Source organism: Oncorhynchus mykiss, chromosome 13 (genome assembly GCF_057628025.1).
Source record: "Oncorhynchus mykiss isolate SJ-2025 chromosome 13, ASM5762802v1, whole genome shotgun sequence".
NCBI classification, from domain to species: domain Eukaryota; kingdom Metazoa; phylum Chordata; class Actinopteri; order Salmoniformes; family Salmonidae; genus Oncorhynchus; species Oncorhynchus mykiss.
In genome coordinates, this window is record NC_143034.1 from 5,104,227 (window position 1) to 5,121,601 (window position 17,375).

Consider the following 17,375-nt stretch of genomic DNA (forward strand, 5'->3'; position numbering starts at 1 on the left):
CTCCATTGTTTCCATGTCAGTTGGTTTCCCACTCTGATGATGTATATCTGACAGAGGGGCTTTAAATGAATAGTATGGTGACATCTTAGTGGGGCTTGAAGTAAATAGGATTATTAATCATAAACTCCTATAGCAGCAATACAATGCAGCTTTGACATCAAGAAGAGAATGGGCTGATGGGTGGTGGTGCTACTCTATAGGTAAGGCTGTCCAATATGAATGTTCAATACACACAATAGGTTGGTTATGGAGGGTGATGTATCACAGTCAAAGTCCTGCAAAAAGAGCTAAGAGACTCATATTTGTGTAAACTATACATAGTTGTGTTCTGTGGTTGTCACTGAGTTGGCTGATATCCCATTTTATGGGGTCACTCCACAGTTAAGGCTGTACAGTGCCTATACAAAGTCTACACTTTGCTCCTTTCATATTTATTTTGATCCTGATAAACTCTCCAGTCCCTGCCAGTGACAAGCATACCCATAACATGATGCTGCCACCACAATACTTAATGTGTGGTCTATCTCCAGGTCATCAGACTGTTAAATAGTCACCTCTAGCCGGCCTCCGCCCAGTATCATCCTATATAACTACTGCTGTACACACCTTTTATATTAGTTTCCGGTTCTACCATTTCTATATTTCTAAATCCTTAAAATAAATTGTAGGGAAAATCAGTAGGTCACACAAATGACTATTTCTAAACAAAGATAATAGACAAGTAGAATGGGAGAGGTTTCTTATACTATCTTCACTTACTCTGTGCAGAGACTCCAGGGGTGGTGATGAAGGCTGTGGGAATGAAGATCAGACAGTGAAGAGACTTCAGGGGTGGTGATGAGGGCGGTAGGAATGAAGATCAGTCAGCAATACTGGTCCTGTGGTCAGGTGGGGGAGTGGTCGAGGCAGCCAATGATTGTGAGGAAGCAATGTGGGGAACAGGCTCCTTTCTACTACCATTCTGGGGTCTGGATACATGCCAACAAAGACTGCAACTGCTTCAAACAATGAGAGTGGCTACCATTGACCATCACACTTTCTTTCATAACCAGGAAGCCCATGTTGAGCCAGCAGTGTTCCCACTATGGAAGAGGGAGCAGGATGCCTTCATCCAGTCTCTCAGAAAACCATGTTGAGCCATCAGTGTTCTCACTATGGAAGAGGGAGCAGGAAGACGTCATCCAGGGACAAGGACAAAGGTGCAGCACTGGTGTTAGTAGCTGATGACAGAAGTGACAGCCTGGACACACAGCAAAGTTTGACGCGATCAGTGTTGTTGAGCAGAGAATCAACCAGATTGATTCACAGTCAGTGTTGTTGAGCAGAGAATCAACCAGAGAATCAACCAGATTGATTCACAGTCAGTGTTGTTGAGCAGAGAATCAACCAGATTGATTCACAGTCCATGTTGTTGAGCAGAGAATCAACCAGAGAATCAACCAGATTGATTCACAGTCAGTGTTGTTGAGCAAAGAATCAACCAGATTGATTCACAGTCAGTGTTGTTGAGCAGAGAGAGAGATTAAAGTAGAGGCACGCGGCAAAGTGATTGATTGATGACCTGTGCATGTCCGAATATGTGCCCCCGCCCCGTCCCCCCTGTTCCAGTGGTCACGTGTTAGGGGGTGTGTGTTATTTCATAGCTATATGTCATCCTTTGAAGTAGTCCTGGTGATTGATGTCTAGGGGCCTGGTTGAACTGGGGGGGTTGTGTTTGAAGTTGTGGACAGGGTATGACCCCCCCACCCCCCAGTTTTATCGCCCTTATGTTTGTTATCTGATGAAGCAGGAATGTCCTGGGCTGTGGCATATGCCTTATAAATGTCCAGAACAAGCATTTTTTTAAATAAAGACCTGAATATTAAACATCTAAAATATGTCTACAAGGGCAATTATCGGAGTGCTTTGCAGCTCATGTCATGAATCCAACGACAAAAGCCTGGATGATGTTTTGCGTGAGGCTCCCGAATGTTTTAAAGGATTTTTGTGTACAAGCGAGGGTCATATGTCTTACATATTCAGCCCGGAGGAATCTACGGTTAAGATATTCACAGACAGCGTGTCCCAACCCTTTTATCGGGCAGAACCCGAGAGTTTTTCTCCAGCGCTAAGGATGAGAGAATGGCTTAAAATAAGACTAGCGCTGTGTCAAATGGAACGCGCCCTGAGTGCTTCAAGGTTGCCCGGATATGCGTTGGAAGAACAGGTCTGTGGCCGAAGTGATCTAATGGCCCTTCAATGGCGTATACCCCGGACTCCAGAGTGACGATTTTAGCATGTGAACAATTTGATAGTGCAAATGCTTCGAAAACGGTCAGTTCATATGTATCTTCCAAAGCATGCAAGGATGTACATTTTTTTCAAATAATGTTCAGTTTTAAATGGCGCGATTACCATATTTTCAGAACACTGATGAATAAGCTGGACAGTCTTTTCGAAAATCGGGAACAATTACGGCGATGGCCGCGGTTATCGTTGAGACATACCCAGGAACAACAAAGTCGAAGGCGGATCTTTCCCTGGATGGAAAGTGGACAGAGCTTTGACGGAGCGCGGAAAATACTTTGCGATGGGGAATTGGAAACGGATAATGTTCAGGGCTAACAGGACACCTATATCTGGAAGAAATAGTAAAAAAAATGTTGAATTATAACGTGTGTTAAAATGTAGGTGTTAATTTTGAAAATGTATAGCCCCCATTTAACTAAGGGGAAGCGCTCTTTTCTCTCACGCTAGGGTCTGGCGCAGACAACTGTAAGATCTGAAAAACTTTCATAGGCTGTCATTGTAAATAAGAATTTGTTCTTTAACTGACTTGCCTAGATGAAAAAAAGTGAGAATGCTATTCATTGACTACAGCTCCGCTTTCAACACCATAGTGCCTTCAAAGCTCATCTTTAAGCTTAGGAACCTGGGACTAAACATCTCCCTCTGCAACTGGATCCTGGACTTCTTGATCCCCAGGTGGTAAGAGTAAGTAACAACACATCTGCCACGCTGATCCTCATCACGGGGAGCCCCTCAGGGGTGCATGCTCAGCCCCTTCCTGTACTCCCTGTTCACTCATGACTGCATGGCCAGACACGACTCCAACGCCATCATTGAACAGTGTCATCAGGCCTGATCACTGACAACAACAACAAAGCCTACAGGGAGGAGGTCAGAGACCTGGTCGTGTGGTGCCAGGACAGCAACCATTCCCTCAATGTGATCAAGATAAAGGAGATGATTGTGGACTACAGGAAAAGGAGGACCAAGCATGCCACATTCTCATTGACAGAGCTGTAGTGGAGCAGGTTGAGAGTTTCAAGTTCCTTGGTGTCCGCATCACCAACAAACTATCATGGTCCAAGCACACCAAGACAGTCGTGAAGAGGGCATGACAAAACCTATTCCCCCTCAGGATACTGAAAAGATTTGTCATGGGTCCTCAGATCCTCAAAACGTTCTACAGCTGCACCATCGAGAGCATCCTGACTGATTGCATCACTGCCTGGTTTGGCAACTGCTCGGCCTCTGACCGCAAGGCACTACAGAGGGCAGTGCGTACGGCCCAGTACATCACTAGGGCCAAGCTTCCTGCCACTCAGGACTTCTATAGCAGGCGGTGTCAGAGGGACTTTTTTTGTACTTTACAAGTATTTTTCTTAACTGCATTGTTGGTGAAGGGCTTGTAAGTAAGCATTTCACCAAGGTCTACACCGGTTGTATTCGGCACATGAATAATAATATTTAATTTGATTTTCATACTTTTCTAATAAAACACTTTTCAACCCATATGATCTATTACATAATAAAAGTTTTAAAAAAAACGTATACAAATATCATGTCATAGTGAATTCATGACATGTGAACGAACAAGCCTTTTCATACTTTATAATATGGCTATACAGTGGGGAGAACAAGTATTTGATAGCCTGCCAAATCGCCAGTGTTTCCTACTTACAAAGCATGTAGAAATCTGTCATTTTTTATCATAGATACACTTTTTTTAAATTTATTTATTTCACCTTTATTTAACCAGGTAGGCAAGTTGAGAACACCTTTATTTAACCAGGTAGGTAAGTTGAGAACAAGTTCTCATTTACAATTGTGACCTGGCCAAGATAAAGCAAAGCAGTTCGACACATACAACGACACAGAGTTACACATGGAGTAAAACAAACATACAGTCAATAATACAGTATAAACAAGTCTATATACGATGTGAGCAAATGAGGTGAGATAAGGGAGGTGAAGGCAAAAAAAAGGCCATGGTGGCGAAGTAAATACAATATAGCAAGTAAAACACTGGAATGGTAGATTTGCAGTGGAAGAATGTGCAAAGTAGAAATAAAAATAATGGGGTGCAAAGGAGCAAAATAAATAAAATAAATACAGTAGGGAAAGAGGTTGTTGTTTGGGCTTAAATTATAGGTGGGCTATGTACAGGTGCAGTAATCTGTGAGCTGCTCTGACAGTTGGTGCTTAAAGCTAGTGAGGGAGATAAGTGTTTCCAGTTTCAGAGATTTTTGTAGTTCGTTCCAGTCATTGGTAGCAGAGAACTGGAAGGAGAGGCAGCCAAAGAAAGAATTGGTTTTGGGGGTGACCAGAGAGATATACCTGCTGGAGGGCATGCTACAGTTGGGTGATGCTATGGTGACCAGCGAGCTGAGATAAGGGGGGACTTTACCTAGCAGGGTCTTGTAGATGACATGGAGCCAGTGGGTTTGGCGACGAGTATGAAGCGAGGGCCAGCCAACGAGAGCGTACAGGTCGCAATGGTGGGTAGTATATGGGGCTTTGGTGACAAAACGGATTGCACTGTGATAGACTGCATCCAATTAGTTGAGTAGGGTATTGGAGGCTATTTTGTAAATGACATCACCGAAGTCGAGGATTGGTAGGATGGTCAGTTTTACAAGGGTATGTTTGGCAGCATGAGTGAAGGATGCTTTGTTGCGAAATAGGAAGCCAATTCTAGATTTAACTCTGGATTGGAGATGTTTGATGTGGGTCTGGAAGGAGAGTTTACAGTCTAACCAGACACCTAGGTATTTGTAATTGTCCACGTATTCTAAGTCAGAGCCGTCCAGAGTAGTGATGTTGGACAGGCGGGCAGGTGCAGGCAGCGATCGGTTGAAGAGCATGCATTTAGTTTTACTTGTATTTAAGAGCAATTGGAGGCCACGGAAGGAGAGTTGTATGGCATTGAAGCTTGCCTGGAGGGTTGTTAACACAGTGTCCTAAGAAGGGCCAGAAGTATACAGAATGATGTTGTCTGCGTAGAGGTGGATCAGAGACTCACCAGCAGCAAGAGCGACATCATTGATGTATACAGAGAAGAGAGTCGGTCCAACAATTGAACCCTGTGGCACCCCCATAGAGACTGCCAGAGGTCCGGACAGCAGACCCTCAGATTTTACACATTGAACTCTATCAGAGAATTAGTTGGTGAACCAGGCGAGGCAATCATTTGAGAAACCAAGGCTGTTGAGTCTGCCGATGAGGATGTGGTGATTGACAGAGTTGAAAGCCTTGGCCAGATCAATGAATACGGCTGCACAGTAATGTTTCTTATCGATGGCGGTTAAGATATCGTTTAGGATCTTGAGCGTGGCTGAGGTGCACCCATGACCAGCTCTGAAACCAGATTGCATAGCAGAGAAGGTATGGTGAGATTCGAAATGGTCGGTAATCTGTTGGTTGACTTTGCTTTCAAAGACCTTAGAAAGGCAAGGTAGGATAGATATAGGTCTGTAGCAGTTTGGGTCAAGAGTGTCCCCCCCTTTGAAGAGGGGGATGACCGCAGCTACTTTCCAATCTTTGGGAATGTCAGACGACACGAAAGAGAGGTTGAACAGGCTAGTAATAGGGGTGGCAACAATTTCGGCAGATCATTTTAGAAAGAAAGGGTCCAGATTGTCTAGCCCGGGTTGATTTGTAGGGGTCCAGATTTTGCCGCTCTGTCAGAACATCAGCTGACTGGATTTGGGAGAAAGAGAAATGGGGAAGGCTTGGGCGAGTTGCTGTGGGGGGTGCAGTGCTGTTGACCGGGGTAGGAGTAGCCAGGTGGAAAGCATGGCCAGCCATAGAAAAATGCTTATTGAAATTCTCAATTATGGTGGATTTATCAGTGGTGACAGTGTTTCCTATCTTCAGTGCAGTGGGCAGCAGGGAGGAGGTGTTCTTATTCTCCATGGACTTTACAGTGTTCCAGAACTTTTTTGAGTTAGTGTTGCAGGAAGCAAATTTCTGCTTGAAAAAGCTAACCTTGGCTTTTCTAACTGCCTGTGTATAATGGTTTCTAGCTTCCCTGAACAGCTGCATATCACGGGGGCTGTTCGATGCTAATGCAGAACGCCATAGGATGTTTTTGTGTTGGTAAAGGGCAGTCAGGTCTGGGGAGAACCAAGGGCTATATCTGTTCCTGGTTCTAAATTTCTTGAATGGGGCATGCTTATTTAAGATGGTTAGGAAGGCATTTAAAAAAAAATACCCAGGCATCCTCTACTGACGGGATGAGATCAATATCCTTCCAGGATACCCCGGCCAGGTCGATTAGAAAGGCCTGCTCGCTGAAGTGTTTCAGGGAGCGTTGGACAGTGATGAGTGGAGGTCGTTTGACCGCTGACCCATTACGGATGCAGGCAATGAGGCAGTGATCGCTGAGATCTTGGTTGATAACAGCAGAGGTGTATTTAGAGGGCAAGTTGGTTAGGATGATATCTATGAGGGTGCCCGTGTTTCCGGCTTTGGGGAGGTACCTGGTAGGTTCATTGATAATTTGTGTGAGATTGAGGGCATCAAGTTTAGATTGTAGGGTGGCTGGGGTGTTAAGCATGTTCCAGTTTAGGTCGCCTAGCAGCACGAGCTCTGAAGATAGATGGGGGGCAATCAGTTCACATATGGTGTCCAGAGCACAGCTGGGGGCAGAGGGTGGTCTATAGCAGGCTTCAACCATGAGAGACGGAATCTAAAACAAAAATCCAGAAAATCACATTGAATGATTTTTAAGTAATTAATTAGCATTTTATTGAGACCCAGAGTTACTTCTGCTGCAGAGGATAAGTTCATTAGAGTTACTCTGACTCTGTACTGGTACCCCCTGTATATAACCTCCACATTGACTCTGGACCGGTACCCCCTGTATACAGCCTCCACATTGACTCTGTACTGGTACCCCCTGTATATAGCCTCCACATTGACTCTGTACCGGTACCCCCTGTATATAGCCTCCACATTGACTCTGTACTGGTACCTCCTGTATATAGCCTCCACATTGAATCTGTACCGGTACCCCCTGTATATAGCCTCCACATTGACTCTGTACTGGTACCTCCTGTATGTGGCCTCCACATTGACTCTGTACTGGTACCTCCTGTATGTGGCCTCCACATTGACTCTATACTGGTACCCCCTGTACATAGCCTCCACATTGACTCTGTACCGGTACCCCCTGTATATAGCCTCCACATTGACTCTGTACTGGTACCCCCTGTATATAGCCTCCACATTGACTCTGTACTGGTACCCCCTGTATATAGCCTCCACATTGACTCTGTACTGGTACCCCCTGTATATAGCCTCCACATTGACTCTGTACTGGTACCTCCTGTATGTGGCCTCCACATTGACTCTGTACTGGTACCCCCTGTATATAGCCTCCACATTGACTCTGTACTGGTACCCCCTGTATATAGCCTCCACATTGACTCTGTACTGGTACCTTCTGTATGTGGCCTCCACATTGACTCTGTACTGGTACCTCCTGTATATAGCCTCCACATTGACTCTGTACCGGTACCCCCTGTATATAGCCTCCACATTGACACTGTACCGGTACCCCCTGTATACAGCCTCCACATTGTCTCTGTACTGGTACCCCCTGTATACAACCTCCACATTGACTCTGTACTGGTACCCCCTGTATACAGCCTCCACATTGACTCTGTAGCCACGGTATATTTTTTTATTGTGTAACTTATTTTCTTACCTCTAATTTTTTTAACTACATTGTTGGTTAAGGGCTTGTCAGTAAGAATTTCACGGTAATGTCTACTACACCTGTTGTAGCTCTTTCCAATACAAAAAGTGTAGTAACTATTGTTTCCAAACTGCGTTACCCACTCCAGCCAGCAGATGGCGATGAGCGTCTTTCAGGTGATGCTTCTTGCGTGACGTATAATGGACTCTTTCAACCACCTCGATAGCTTGCTAGACAACATAAAACTGAAAGATTGACGTTTTAGGCCATGTTAATGTGCATTAGCTAATCGCAGTGTTTAAAACACATTTCAGTTGACGTTAACTTGAACCTAATGTGTTTGTTCAATTTGCAAATTTGTTAAAGATTGATACTGAGCCTAGCACTAGGCTATTCGCTAATGCTAACTAGCTAGCTAACATCCCTGACCATGAGCTCATTTAACTACTCATCCCCTGCTGAAGAAGAGGATGTCTGCTGTCCGGAGAAAGAAGCTCTGGCGCTGAACATTGTCGCGAAAGACGAAGAGGAGGATAGTACAGTGAAAGGAGAGAAAGATGCTCTGCCGCTGAACATTGTCGTGAAAGACGAAGAGGAGGATATTACAGTGAAAGGAGAGAAAGATGCTCTGGCTCTGGACATTGTCGTGAAAGAGGAAGAGGAGGAGGATATTACAGTGAAAGGAGAGAAAGAACCTTTCAGAATGAAAAAGGAGGAAGAGGAGGCTGTTATAGGGAAAGAAGAGAAAGCATCCTCTTCCTCTCTAAAAGGTTCTATCTCAGTAAAGGTGAAGGAGGAAGACGTTTTGGGAGTGAAAGAGGAGGAGACAGAATATCTCATTAACACCAGTAAGTATTGTCTTAAAAACAGGGGCACAAACTATGCAGTTGTTGAACTAATGTGTGGTTTTAAGGGGCATTCTACTTAAGTTCTTCACTTCAATGTGATGTTCAGTACTATATAAATTGTTAAAGGGTCAATCTGCCATTGCTACAGATATTTTGGGGACTTTTAAATGAGATTTAATTATATATAACAGGCTTTTAAAATGTAATAATGGAGCATAATTTATACTTAAAATATCAAAGGGACACAAAAGGCACCCAATTAATTTAGAGATATTAATGCCTCTGATAAGACCCTATGACTGTAATAGACAGTAATAATTGATGATGGTAATAAGTTCACCATCTGTTTGATGTTCTCGTTCAAACAGGAGAGAGACATGACTATCGTGGATCCTCTGGGGAGCCTCAACAACATCCTGATGCTGACGAGACAGAGAAGAGTCTCTCCAGATCAGAACACCAGATGGTACAGCTTGGTCTGGTCTAGCATACAGCTTGCTCTATCTGGGTCTGGGTTTCTGTAAGGCACTTTATGACAACAGTGACATCAGCATCCATAATGATATGTGTCTGTGTCCCCTCTTTATGGTTACCAGGACAATGCTAGCCCTTCCGCCCTCCCGGAGTCCCTCTATCGTGCCTCTCCCGGTAGCACCTTACTACTGGGTATGAAGAGGTTGTCTGTGCTGCTGGTGGACTGCAGGAAAACAACAGGGCTGAGTGGAACTGTGAGAGGAGGAGAAGAGAAGAAAGGATCAGATTTGACTCATCAAAGTAAGTGCTGTAGTTCAGTTTGAACAAATAAATAGATCTGTCCACTGGTATCTGTTACCAGGACAACCAGCAGAGTTGTGTTAGTTGACAGGAAGATAGACTGGTGTATATGGATGTTATGAAGGAGTTCCCACATGCTGGGCACGTGTTGGCTACTTTTCCGTCACTCTGCGGTCCAACTCATCCCAAACCATCTCAATTTGAGTTGAGGTCGGGTGATTGTGGAGGCCAGGTCATCTGATGCAGCACTCCATCACTCTCCTTCTTGGTCAAATAGCACTTACACAGCCTGGTTGTGGTTGGGTCATTGTCCTGTTGAAAAACAAATGATAGTCCCACTAAGCACAAACCAGATGGGATTGTGTATCGCTGCAGAATGCTGTGGTAGCGATGCTGGTTAAGTGTGACTTGAATTCTAAATAAATCACAAACAGTGTCACCAGCAAAGCACCATCACTCATGAATGCTCATCAATGCTTCACGGTGGGAAACACACATGTGGAGATCATCCGTTCACCTACTCTGCGTCTCACAGACATGTCGGTTGGAACCGGAAATCTCAAATTTGGACTCATCAGACCAAAGGACAGATTTCCACCGGTCCATTGCTCATGCTTCTTGATTCACACAGTCTCCTCTGAACAGTTGATGTTGAGTTGTGTCTCTTAATTGAACTCTGTAAATCAGTTTCATCGTAGCAGAGGTAACTCTGGGTCTTCCTTTCCTGTGGAGGTCCTCATGAGAGCCAGTTTCATCATAGCAGAGGTAACTCTGGGTCTTCCTTTCCTGTGGAGGTCCTCATGAGAGCCAGTTTCATCGTAGCAGAGGTAACTCTGGGTCTTCCTTTCCTGTGGAGGTCCTGATGAGAGCCAGTTTCATCATAGCAGAGGTAACTCTGGGTCTTCCTTTCCTGTGGAGGTCCTCATGAGAGCCAGTTTCATCATAGCAGAGGTAACTCTGGGTCTTCCTTTCCTGTGGAGGTCCTCATGAGAGCCAGTTTCATCGTAGCAGAGGTAACTCTGGGTCTTCCTTTCCTGTGGAGGTCCTCATGAGAGCCAGTTTCATCATAGCAGAGGTAACTCTGGGTCTTCCTTTCCTGTGGAGGTCCTCATGAGAGCCAGTTTCATCATAGCAGAGGTAACTCTGGGTCTTCCTTTCCTGTGGAGGTCCTCATGAGAGCCAGTTTCATCGTAGCAGAGGTAACTCTGGGTCTTCCTTTCCTGTGGAGGTCCTGATGAGAGCCAGTTTCATCATAGCAGAGGTAACTCTGGGTCTTCCTTTCCTGTGGAGGTCCTCATGAGAGCCAGTTTCATCATAGCAGAGGTAACTCTGGGTCTTCCTTTCCTGTGGAGGTCCTCATGAGAGCCAGTTTCATCGTAGCAGAGGTAACTCTGGGTCTTCCTTTCCTGTGGAGGTCCTCATGAGAGCCAGTTTCATCATAGCAGAGGTAACTCTGGGTCTTCCTTTCCTGTGGAGGTCCTCATGAGAGCCAGTTTCATCATAGCAGAGGTAACTCTGGGTCTTCCTTTCCTGTGGAGGTCCTCATGAGAGCCAGTTTCATCATAGCAGAGGTAACTCTGGGTCTTCCTTTCCTGTGGAGGTCCTCATGAGAGCCAGTTTCATCGTAGCTTTTGATGTTTTTTGCGACTGTGCTTAAAGAAACTTTCAATGTTCTTGAAATATTCGGTATTGACTGACCATGTCTTCAAGTAATGATGGGCTGTTGTTTCTCTTTGCTTATTTGAGCCATTTGGACTTGGTCTTTTACCAAATAGGGCTGTCTTCTGTATACCCCTTTAACTTGTCACAACGCAACTGATTGGCTCAAACGCACTAAGAAGGAAAAACACAAATGAATATTTAAACAAGGCACACCTGTTAATTGAAATGCCTTCCAGATGACTACCTCATGAAGCTGGTTGAGAGAATGCCAAGAGTGTGCAAAGCTGTCATCAAGACAAAGGGTGGCTACTTTGAAGAATCTCAAATATAACAATTATTTTGATTTGTTTAACACATGATTCCATTTGTGTTATTTTATAGTTTTGATGTCTTCACTATTATTCTACAATGTAGAAAATAGTTTTGAAAAATAAAGAAAAACCCTTGAATGAGTAGGTGTGTCCACCTTTGACTGGTTCTCTATATACAGTGGGGAGAACAAGTATTTAACACACTGCCGATTTTGCAGGTTTTCCTACTTACAAAGCATGTAGAGGTCTGTAATTTTTTATCATAGGTACACTTCAACTGTGAGAGACGGAATCTAAAACAAAAATCAAGGAAATCACATTGTATTATTTGTAAGTAATTAATTTGCATTTTATTGCATGACATAAGTATTTGATACATCAGAAAAGCAGATTTTAATATTTGGTACAGAAACCTTTGTTTGCAATTACAGAGATCATATGTTTCCTGTAGTTCTTGACCAGGTTTGCACACACTGCAGCAGGGATTTTGGCCCACTCCTCCATACAGACCTTCTCCAGATCCTTCAGGTTTCGGGGCTCTCGCTGGGCAATACGGACTTTCAGCTCGCTCCAATGATTTTCTATTGGGTTCAGGTCTGGAGACTGGCTAGGCCACTCCTGGACCTTGAGTTGCTTCTTACGGAGCCACTCCTTAGTTGCCCTGGCTGTGTGTTTCGGGTCGTTGTCATGCTGGAAGACCCAGCCACGATCCATCTTCAATACTCTTACTGAGGGAAGGAGGTTGTTGGCCAAGATCTCGCGATACATGGCCCCATCCATCCATCCCCAAAGAATGATGTTTCCACCTCCATGCTTCACAGTTGTGATGGTGTTCTTGGGGTTGTACTCATCCTTCTTTTCCTCCAAACACGGCGAGTGGAGTTTAGACCAAAAAGCTCTATTTTTGTCTCATCATACCACATGACCTTCTCCCATTCCTCCTCTGGATCATCCAGATGGTCATTGGCAAACTTGAGACGGGCCTGGACATGCGCTGGCTTGAGCAGGGAGTACCTTGCGTGCGCTGCAGGATTTTAATCCATGACGGCATAGTGTGTTACTAATTATTTTCTAATAATTGCTCCAACAGTTGTTGCCTTCTCACCAAGCTGCTTGCCTATTGTCCTGTAGCCCATCCCAGCCTTTTGCAGGTCTACAATTTTATCCATGATGTCCTTACACCCTCTCTGGTCTTGGCCATTGTGGAGAGGTTGGAGTCTGTGTGATTGAGTGTGTGGACAGGTGTCTTTTATACAGGTAACGAGTTCAAACAGCTGCAGTTAATACAGGTAATGAGTGGAGAACAGGAGGGATTCTTAAAGAAAAACTAACAGGTCTGTGAGAGCTGGAATTCTTACTGGTTGGTAGGTGATCAAGTACTTATGTCATGCAATAAAATGCAAATTAATTACTTAAAAATCATACAATGTGATTTTCTGGATTTTTTTTATTTTTAGATTCCGTCTCTCACAGTTGAAGTGTACCTATGATAAAAATGACTGACCTCTACGTGCTTTGTAAGTAGGAAAACCTGCAAAATCGGCAGTGTATCAAATACTTGTTCTCCCCACTGTATGTATATACTGAACAGATATGAAAACAACAATTTCAATGATTTACAGTTCAAATTAGGAAAGTAGTCAACGTAAATACATTTATTAGGCCCTAATCTATGGACTTCACATGACTGGGCAGGGGCGCAGCCATTGGTGGGTCTGTTGGGGCGTAAGCCCACCCACTTGGGAGCCATGCCCAGCGAATCAGAATTAGTTTTCTCCACAAAAGGGCTTTGTTACAGAGATAAACACTCCTCCGTTTCATCAGTTGTCCGGGTGGCTGATCTCAGACAATGTGGAGGGCCTTGATCTGCGGTTGTGTGGCCTGTTGGACGGACTTCCAAATTCTCTAAAAAGACATTGGAGGCGGCTGATGGTAGAGAATGCAACATTAAATTCTCTGGTAGCAGCTCCACTGGATATTCCTGCAGTCCCCAATCCATTTGCACACTCCCTCAAAACTTGAGACATCTGTGGCATTGTGTTGTGTGACAACTGTACATTTTAGAGTGGCTTTTTATTGTGCCCAGTACAAGGTACACCTGTGTAATGCTGTTTAATCAGCTTTTTGATATGCTACACCTGTCACGTGGATGGATTGTCTTGGCAAAGCAATGTAAACAAATTTACACAAAATTGGAGAGTGGAGGTTTCATTCTGGTCTCTTTTTATATAAACACTGTCTTTGGCAGGAGGAAAACCAAACTTGGAGGAACCAAAGACCTCCACAACATCAAGACAACACCTCTGCTCCCAGATCAAGTTAGGAAGCCTGAAAAGACCTGAGAGGACACACACAGGAGAGAAGCCATACCATTGCGGCCAGTGTGGAAAGAGTTTTAGCCTGTTAGGAAGCCTGAAAGCTCATGAGCGAATACACTCAGGAGAGAAGCCATACCATTGTGGCCAGTGTGGAAATAGTTTTAGCCAGTTAGGAAACATGAAAAGACATGGGAGGATACACACAGGGGAGAAGCCATACCACTGCTCCCATTGCGGAAAGAGTTTTAACCATTTACTTAACATGAAAAGACATGAGAGGATACACACAGGAGTGAAGCCTCACCATTGCTCCCAGTGTGGAAAGAGTTTTACGCAGTTAGGTATCCTCAAAGATCATTTGCGAATACACACAGGGGAGAAGCCTTACTACTGCTCCCATTGTGGAAAGAGTTTTAACCATTTACTTAACATGAAAAGACATGAGAGGATACACGCAGGAGTGAAGCCTCACCATTGCTCCCAGTGTGGAAAGAGTTTTATGCGGTTTGGTATCCTCAAAGATCATTTGCGAATACACACAGGGGAGAAGCCTTTCCTTTGCGCTCAGTGTGGAAAGAGTTTTAGCCAGTCAGGAAACCTGAAAGTGCATGAGCGAATTCACACAGGGAAGAAATCTTACCACTGATCCCAGCGTGCAATGCGTTTTTACCCAATTAGGACACCTGAAAGAAGACATGAGACCGCACACGGGGGAGAAGCCTTACAAATGTTCAGACTGGGGGGAAGGCATTTTACTCATCAGTAGCGTAAAAAAAATGTGAGAATCCACACAGGAGAGAATGTTTACTTGTTTATATATGAATATTTCTGGATTTTTTTTCCTCATTTTGTCTGTCATAGTTGTAGTGTACCTATGATGAAAATTACAGGCCTCTCTCATCTTTTTAAGTGGGAGAACTTGCACAATTGGTGGCTGACTAAATACTTTTTTGCCCCACTAAGTGTATGTAAACTTCCAACTTCAACTGTATATTATTTGAAATGCTAATCCTTTGCACACGAATGCTCACTCATTCAGGAATAATTGCAGTCAATATATATTTACGCCGTTGTGATCTGTTGGAATCCGGTCCGTCTGCTGGAGAGTTCATCTGAGTCTCTCTCCTTCTGTTTCCCTGAAGTTCAAAGTCTTTCTTGGTTAGAATGGATACCTCAGATTACCATTCAGAAATGTTCTCATAGAATAGATGTTTCGGCGGTTGTCGTCATTCGCATCCCAGGTTTACATCATTTCTAGCTGCCCCCACAGACCTACCAATGCTCTTACTCTGTTGGGATTGATAGTCTCAGAGTTGAACCATTTCCAGCCGTGTAGCCAATGCTCCACGTGGGATGGTTTTCTAGTCTTGGTACTCAAATGTGCCACCTCAGCTTACACCGAGGTATGCGTTGTCTAAACTATTCGCAATCACAGCTCATGCTGTGATTGGTTTGCTCAGTCTGAAGAGGATTTTTTTCTAGGAGGGGCTTTTATTCGAAACAATAGGATAGGCGGTTCCATGACACCAGATCATGTCTGTGCCCTCGGGGACAGACCAATGACTTAGTTAAACCAATAGGATAGGCGGTTCCATGACGCCAGATCATGTCTGTGCCCTCGGGGACGGACCAATGACTTAGTTAAACCAATAGGATAGGCGGTTCCATGACACCAGATCATGTCTGTGCCCTCGGGGACGGACCAATGACTTAGTTAAACCAATAGGATAGGCGGTTCCATGACACCAGATCATGTCTGTGCCCTCGGGGACGGACCAATGACTTAGTTAAACCAATAGGATAGGCGGTTCCATGACACCAGATCATGTCTGTGCCCTCGGGGACGGACCAATGACTTAGTTAAACTTTTAAAGGAATACAATTCTCTCACATTAAAGGTTTAACATCACATAACATCATTTCACAAATTGTTTAATCTTTACTCATTCATTTTATACAATAATTAGATGCAAACCCCATAATTGAGAAATGTACACATTCAGAAACATAGTTATGTGTGTTTCCTGTCCTCTCTGAGGTCACCAAATGAAACACACTCAACATAACTGTCCCTTAAGTGTCCACAGACCCTTCCCACACTCTCAAAGGTGGACATATAGTTTAATTTGGCCATTTTGGGGATTTAGGAGTGCGGCCATGTGAATTCCTTTGTTCACTCTGTGGTCTCTCTCTGTATGAAAAGGGGGAGAGAGTCTCTGCCAGGAATTTACGACCTGAGATAACAGAACCTGGGTGTAGGAGAGGGGGAAGCCACAATCTATACCCAGAAAAGGCCACATCATGACAATATGGAGTATGTTTAGGTATTTACGACCTGAGATAACAGAACCTGTACCTACAAAGGGCCACGTCATGACAATATTTATATATAACAATATAACAATATATATAAATATTTGAATATAGAGTAGATCAGATTCCATGTGTTTAAATGGTCATTTCTTAAACTCTATGTGTGTGTGTTTATCTGGGTGTGTCATTCCTCCAGCACTACAGATAATCAAGTGATATTTGGATGTGATGCATTTGTTCCATTGTTGACATTTGCATTGTTGGCCCACTGATGATTTAATGAAATGAAAATGTTCAGACTCTGTAATGGAAAATGTTAATTGTTTGTGTGTCCACATAACTGAGTATGTGACTAACCTTGTGAAACTGTCCTATTATAAGCTCCTGTTCTTGGGAGTATCATTCTGTGTTGCAAACCAGCTGCACCTGCATCCTTGTATGAATAAAGTCCCTCCCAGGAACAGGAAACTATAAAGATATGTGCTCATCACCCAATGCTTCAGGAATTCAGACGGTCTACACTGCGCTGTGTAACTCTGTTATTCTCTCTGAGCTCAGAAATAAAGAATCTTGGTTTGACTTGGACTCCAGCAGATCCTTATTTTATAATATCCACCACAACTCTCCCAAGGATTGCTGTTTATCATTGTCTCAATGAAGAGTTCCTCTTTCGACTTTCCTTGGGGCATTTACAACGCTCCCACTGGTTGAATAAACATTGTTACCCGATTGATGAGATTATTATGGATGAGAGCAATTATTTTATTTGTCAAATTGCAACCAAGCATCGGTCATCATGTCACCCTCAAAATGTATTGGAATGGAGCATCAAGCTCATTACATGTAGTTTCACTACCCTGTGAAGTTCATAACTTATTTCATCTGTAGCCTAATAAACTACATGGTTTTTCAAGTTTTAGAGGGAGGACCTCACAACATATCATCACGTGACTCCAAGTTAACTAAGACATGATGGTTATTATATAAATATTTGTACATAAAGGAGTTTCCATCGCCATTTCTCACTAAAACGTTTTTACTGACACAACCCACCATGTCAAACGAACTAACATATCGTCTGTCACCATTTATAAAAATGTTCAGGCATATCCTGTCAGCCCAGTCATTACTTTTGAAATGGTTGGATCAATATCCACCTTCATGATGTGGATGAAGCCTGATT

General features: G+C 43.8%; 1 protein-coding gene across 2 annotated transcripts in view; it reads left to right on the top strand.

Moving 5' to 3' along the window:
* Positions 1-8,176: 8,176 nt before the first annotated feature.
* The window catches only part of LOC118958719 (uncharacterized), a 42,057-nt gene continuing 32,858 nt past the window's right edge, over positions 8,177-17,375 (top strand). The window contains exons 1-4 of one of the 2 annotated variants that reach the window (XM_090194868.1): positions 8,177-8,814; positions 9,183-9,280; positions 9,411-9,588; positions 13,810-14,888. In XM_090194868.1, the coding sequence (XP_090050994.1) occupies positions 8,397-8,814; positions 9,183-9,280; positions 9,411-9,588; positions 13,810-14,525 (1,410 nt within the window). In that variant the 5' untranslated portion in view covers positions 8,177-8,396 and the 3' untranslated portion in view covers positions 14,526-14,888. Of the gene's footprint in view, positions 8,815-9,182; positions 9,281-9,410; positions 9,589-13,809; positions 14,889-17,375 lie in introns of those variants that run through there. The other variant, XM_090194867.1, reaches the window with a different exon arrangement.